This window comes from Sarcophilus harrisii, chromosome 2 (genome assembly GCF_902635505.1).
Source record: "Sarcophilus harrisii chromosome 2, mSarHar1.11, whole genome shotgun sequence".
NCBI lineage: Eukaryota > Metazoa > Chordata > Mammalia > Dasyuromorphia > Dasyuridae > Sarcophilus > Sarcophilus harrisii.
The window spans coordinates 590781503-590788147 of record NC_045427.1 but is presented as its reverse complement, the minus strand read 5'-3'; the positions used below and the strand labels follow the sequence as shown (position 1 = coordinate 590788147).

Sequence of the window (6645 nt, the reverse complement as noted above, 5' to 3'; positions counted from 1 at the left end):
GATAATTAAGAATTTTTCTTTACATTAAGCTTAAAGTTACCTTTTTGCAACAACTGCCCATTGCTATTAGGGATCAAGTAATCCATTGCTTTTTCCACTCCACAGCCCTTCAAATTCATCTCCTCTAGGACAAATATCCCTAGTTCTTCCATGAAACTGATATTGAAAGACAAAGTAGTCCTCATGTGCAACTCCATTTACCATCTCCATTGTTGTGCCTTTCTTTGTACAGACTGGTCATCCCCATGCCTGGAATGCCCTCCCTCCTTAACTCGGCCCTGCTGCACTGACAGCTCCTTTAAAAACTCTGATCAAGAACTATCATGAGGCTCATAAATACCCCAATTACTAATCTACTCCCCAAAAGTTTTGTATTTCTCTTGTATATACTCTGAGAAGATAGTTTCAAATTTCAATCACTTGAGAACCTGGGACCTCAATTACCACATATATAAAATGGAAGGCTTAGCCCAAAGGTCCTCAAGGGCCTTTCCAGCTCTAAAGCTTTGAGTCTATGAACCAAACCTCAGCATCCTCATGTAAATCTCCAAAGTTGCAGAACAGGTGCCTGCCCCAGTGTTTTAGAAGAGAAAGCTTCATCATTGGCTCCCTGTGCTAAAGACATCATAGGCTTGGTTTAATTAAAACAAACACAACCACTTTGGCCTTCCTAATACCTAAGCTTTTTGACAGCTGAGTCAATTCTGTTTTGTCTTTATATCCGCATCATCCAGGACATTGCTGGGCACTTAGTCAATTATGGGACTGAATCCACCCTATCTATCCTTCATATTGATACCCTCATGATCATTCTGTTAATGTCACTCCTTGTAAATCTTCCATATCTTTTCATTGGGCTTAATATATACTTGATTATATTTAGAAAAATCAAGACTAAGGCTTTAAATTATGCCCCATCACATTATCAACAAGTAGCAGCTGGTAGTTAGAATTCAGGGCTTACAATTCCAAGCCCTGAATTCTTTTACATTGCACTATTTTAACATATAAGATCCTCCATCAATAGTACCAACTTTATTCTACTTTTCTCCTTGGTGTACTTCTATTCTAACTCCACTGAATTATTCTCCTGTTCTGGCTCAGGCATGCTTCCATGTCATCCTCTATTATTGTTATGGACTCAAACCTATTGAAGTCTACCTTTTCAAGAGTCAATTCAGGTATCTTAGTAAGAAATTGTTAATGTGTGAACTTTCTTTTAAAGTGATGCCCATAACTTGCAAGTGAATTGGATTTAAGGGAAAGAGGACAATGCAAAATCATCAGTCTTACTTTCTCCTCCAGTTATCTGGGAACAGTGAAAAAATATGTATCAGGATAACTAAAGATGATGCAGCGGGAAACCTTGGTCTTTCCCAAGTCTCACTTTGAGGCAAAGCCCATTCAGTGATTAAGGCAAGCCTTTAGCTTAAAATGTTCACTTTTTCTTAAAGGCCCTTTGCCTGAATTCCTTCAAACTTCACCCATCACCTTCAGTCACCAGCTCATGTGATATTCTCCTACTCCCTGAATGCACGTTCATCCAAAAAAAAAAATATCTTTGTCTACTGGACAGAACATCAGAGTCCTATTGCAGTTAATCTGGGAACAAATGGGGACAATTTAGGAGCCACAGCTCAGTGTACCCTAAAGCCCAGCTTCTTAAACTGGTTTACAGCTCATATGGAGTCTTAAATGTGAGGGCCATGAAATTGATTTATTGGTACACATTTGATTTAGACACCTATTTTACAAATTATTTACTAAGGTAATGTAAAAATTTCTTCAGAGAAAAGGGGTTATGAGAGGAAAATATTTAAGCCCTGTCCTAAAGCATGGTTATAGACTCTGTATTTTTGCCATGGCCAGTCATTTGAAATACTGAAATTAGTTCTGGGCACTATATTTCAAGTTCAAGATGGGCAAACTTGAAGGATGTTCCAAGAATAATCAGGGCAATGTATAGAAATATGTAAACTTGATTGTGAGCAAAAACTAGCCAACTGCTATTGATAAGTTTAAAGACAAGTCTTTGCTAAGACTCGGTAGAAACGCTTGATTAGTGTTCCACAAAGGCTTTTTTTGTAATTATTGTGATTACCGATAGGAATAGAGGGAATTGGATCAATGGATCCAAGGTACTGCTCTTTACCCAGCACATGGGTAGCTATAGGTAGGGTGGGGCACTCCTAGCAAGACCCAGTTGTATATTCCTATCAAGGGTGTGGGGAGTATTAAACTATGGAGCTATCAATTCCTTATCTTGTTTACCCTCTTAGGAATAGATCAAAATACTCTTAAGTTCAGTGGCATTTAGACTGTTTCCCGGCTGCCCACGCTGGGCAGTCAAAAGTTCAATTCCCCAGCAGATGTCTCTAAAGGTACCTACTTTTAAAGGATGCAGGCTGCATTCAAAGCATACCCCATATGCTTTACAGAGTACCCATGCTGTTTTTTTTTGGGCCAGGAATATGAGAATAAAGATTAATGTGTCCTTTAACATACTTCAAAATGCCTTACTCAATCGGAACCTGGCACCCATGCAGACACACAACAAACCAGATCTGTCCTAGATTAGCGGTTGGAATGAGAAGATATATTGGAGGAAGTTAATAACCAGAAAGTGGGGGGAAAGGAAAGTTTACAACATCCTCACTACCTCCATCCTTGGGATGGGCCAATGTTTGAGGGACCTAAGCCCGTTTTCAAAAGTGGCAGACCTACTTCTTGTGTAGTTAAGCTGCATGGTTGAGGCAGATTTGAATGACATTTCACTCTCTTATTACAGTCTGTTGTTTTGATAAAGGGGAGGGAGATGTGGGTTTCTAGAATTTGATCTTAATTTTGAGCTAGCTCTAAAAGCATTGCAGAACACATTTAATCCTATCTTTTTACAGGAGAGCAGAATGCTAAGTAAAGCAGGCTTATTGTCACACAATCCATGCTGCCATGTTCTCATCCCCATGGAAATCCAGTGGTTAGGCTTTCTTTTGTATAAACAAAAACAGAAAACAAAAAACAACTTTATTGAACACAGATCACTTCAGTAAAGATAGAATCCTATAAATCAGGACCACCACAATTTCAAACACTCCGCTGCGAAGTGTATGTGTGTAAGGATGAATGTGTAGGTGTTCACACAAAGCACACATCCACACACATCAATAGCCACATCTGGATGATGACCAAGCCATTGAAACTTCAAATAACAAAAAACCAAGTATTTAAGCCACCTTAAAAGAAAATGATTGCAGTTTTTTCTATGCAGAGTGTCATACTTTCAAAATACTGGATTCACTCAAAAAAGTGAGGGATGGGAAGGAGACAAGAGGAAACAAACCCCATTCATTCAGGGGAGATGCAGGAGACATCACAAATAGCCTCAAAGACAAACACACTCAAATGGGCCTCTTTCTCAGGATGCTGGGACCTCTACTAAATGGCCTGAAAATATAAACAAGAAGAATGTCCTAGAATGAAAGGAAATCTTAATGACCGGCAGTATTGTGACAGGTTATAAGACATCCCACTACCTGGCCAAAAAAGAAAGGAGCAGCAAAAGCGGGAGCAGTGTCAACTCAGAAGTCTGTGGACATGTGCACACATGTGTACACGAACACATGTACAGCACACAGGTGTCCCTCCTAACTAGTAGCTACAAGCACAAGGTGCATGTCCTCAGGAGACTCTTAGCAGTTTCAAAACAGAGGGCTCCCTCGGAGGAGGTACAGTACATACAGTTACTCCCTTACCCAGAGAACCACAGCACCATGTGTGGAAAACCAGGATCTTCAGAACAGATTGCAAAGGAAAAATTTCAAAAACCACTCTAGACAGGCAGATGTGGAACCTTGAATTCTTCCTTCCCCACAAACAAATCCTTTCTCCTTTTCATTCCCTAGCATGACCTAGTGTGAGCTAGCCTTAGAAACATCAGGCTGCTGCAAAGCAAAGAGTAAGAGGAGGTTGGCAGGCAATCTGCTTCAGGCCACCCCACCCAAGCTTTTACTCATTTTCTTTTTCCTCACATTTACATTTTATAGGATTGTGTTCATGCAGTAAGAATCCACAATTCAGAGAACCAAATATAACTTGGAAAATGCTATCAAGTTTTCAAGTCCAGTTAAGACACCTTGTTTCTTGTTGTTGCTCTTAAACCCTCCTCTCCCTTCCCACTCCCCCCCTCCCACCCACAATGAGTCAAAGAAAGCTACCAGTAGTGAAAACAAACTGGGTCAAGTCAAAGCAGGTAACTGGAATAATTCTCCATTCTGAGTTCATCCCTCATGGTTAGCTCCCGTGGAATAGAACATATGCTAAGGAGGCCAAGATGGAAGGTGCAATTCCTCTTAAAAGACTAGTTAATATTGCACAGAAGAAAAAAAACAGCTCTGTTCCAAAGGCACCCATAGAGGTGTCCAGTTAAGGAGTCTTGCAGAAGGTATGCTGTTGGTCACATGGCAGCCAGGCAAACGTGCTATGTGGATGGCTCTGTGCAAGTCAGCACCACTAATGTTAAGAGTATCTTCTGCTGATGCTCTTGGATCAGTAGTGTAGTCTGTCTACAAACAGGATATATTCATCCTAACTAGACCGAGGGGCTCCAATTCTCAACCCAATGAGGCCTTGGTCTGCTAAGCACTCCCCCGCAAACCTCCCAGGCTATATTTCTATTCTACATCACCCTTCACCACCCCCTATAACCTTGAAAAAAGTACCCGTTCCCTTTGCCTTGAAACCCTGTTCCCCAGTCCAAGTTCATTCATGTCAGTCCCAGGGGCTTGGGTTTTCAGGCTCTCAACCATCCCTCTTCTTGCCCCTGAACCTGCTGGGCTCACTAGCTGCCTGGGATCAAGATGCCATCTGCAAGTTTGTGCAGTAGCTGGCTTCGGAGGACCTGCGGGTTGGAGCAGGCTGGTCGTTGAGGACTGCAGGGAGAGAGAGTCCCTTCTGCCTCATCCTCCTGTACAGCCAGGGGCAAAGGCGGCGGAGGAGAAGGTTCCTGGGGCAAAGGAGCCCTAGCCCCAAGATACAGCCTGGGTCGACGGGAATGGAGTCGCCTCACGGCTTCTTTGATGAGGTTCCCCGAGAGGACAAGCTGCTGCAGAAGCTGGTGGGGGTCATCCTCTCCGGCCCGGAGTCCCGGTTGCCCTCGGTACCGGTATTGGGGGTGCTGGTGGTGGTGCTGCTGCTGCAGGCGGCGGGAAGCGGCAGCGCCTCGAAGCCAGGTGCGCCGGCACGGGCCTGCCAGCGGCTGCGGGAGGCCCCGCTTGCAGATGTGCGGGGCAGAGGTGCTGCTCCGGCCCGGTGCCCCCCCTGGGACGCAGGGACTCGATTGCACGCGGGACGGAAGGGGCGCGACGGCGCCTACGTCGTTCGCCCAGGACAGGGCAGCGCCGGCCCCGTTCCCAGGGCACTGCAGCGGTCCCGATGGCTGCAGGGACGCCGGAGCCGGTCCTGGAGGCAGCAGCAGTTGCAGGACTGGGGGCTGGAGAGGCTGCGGCGGCGGCGGCTGCTTGCGCGCCAGGGGCTCCCGGGGGGCGGGCCGACTCCCGTGCGCCGGGTCCAGCTGCAGCGCCTCCCCGATCTGGGCCACCAGCCTGTCCACATCCCCCGAGCCCCCGACAGTCACCGACTGCTGCAGCACGAGGAAGCTCTCCTCTTCCTCCCCCTCCCCCTCGTCATCGTCCTCTCCAGCCGCCGCCGCCTCGTCGTCCTCGTCCTCCTCCTCCCTCCGGCACGGCATGGCCTCGGTCCGCAGCTCGGACTCTGGAGCTCCGCCGCCGCCGCTGCTGTCCCTCCTCAGTCCCTGACGGGCTCCGGCGGCAGCTCCCGAAGACAAGGCGCTAGGGTCTAGCACCGAGCCGGCAGCACCGAGCCGGCCGCACCGAGCGCCGCTATCGCCGCCGCAGCTCCGGGAACTGGAGCTCAGCCGGTTCAGTTCGATTTGTAAACAATGGGTGACGCGAGGCGTTCGGGCGCTACCACTGCTGCAGGGCGGGGGAGCGTGGGAATGGAGGGGCTCGGCTGTCTGGAAGGGTCCCGCAGGGCGCGCTGCGGAAGCTTCCCGAGGCGCGGGTGCGGAGCGGTCCTTTTACTGCAGCCGCCCAGCCCTGGGCGATGGAGACTTCTCGTGCGCTAGCTCGGGCAGCTCCAACACCCGGACCCCGGCACGCACCTTCCACCTAGTGTTCGCTCCGTTTGGACTCGCCCGGCCCCCTCCCCCGGCGTCTCGTGGGGGTCGTGGGCTTAGGGGCGGGATGTGCTGTCTCTGGGTTTGGGGTTAATGGATATAATGGGGGAGGAGAAGATGCGGGGTATTGGGCGGTGGAAGCGACCAAGCCGGAGGAAAACCAGGCCAGTGGAGCTGAGAAAGGGAAAGGAGGCAAAGAGAGTTGGTGATTACTGTAACATCTGCGGTCGCTAGCCTCCTTAGTCCCAGTGCAGGCAAGGGACCTATTTGTTGGTAGGGCTGTGGGAAGCTCGAACAACTGCGGCCTTTGGGTAGAGCTGGGGGATTGTTGCCACTAGCTAAAGAGTGGCAATCCTGAACTGAAATAGGGGATGGGGTGAAGGAGGAGTCGTGAATCTGTTGTACCTGCTACAGTTACTTGTCATAGGCTCCTCGATCTCTGTCTGGTTTAA

General features: G+C 47.9%; 1 protein-coding gene across 1 annotated transcript; it reads right to left on the bottom strand.

Annotated features, from left to right (window-relative positions):
* Positions 1-4177: 4177 nt before the first annotated feature.
* Positions 4178-6401, bottom strand: LOC105749059 (FRAT regulator of WNT signaling pathway 1). Its single transcript, XM_023494901.2, has one exon. The coding sequence runs from the start codon at positions 5744-5746 to the stop codon at positions 4838-4840; it is 909 nt and encodes a 302-aa protein (XP_023350669.2). The 5' UTR covers positions 5747-6401; the 3' UTR covers positions 4178-4837.
* Positions 6402-6645: the final 244 nt, after the last annotated feature.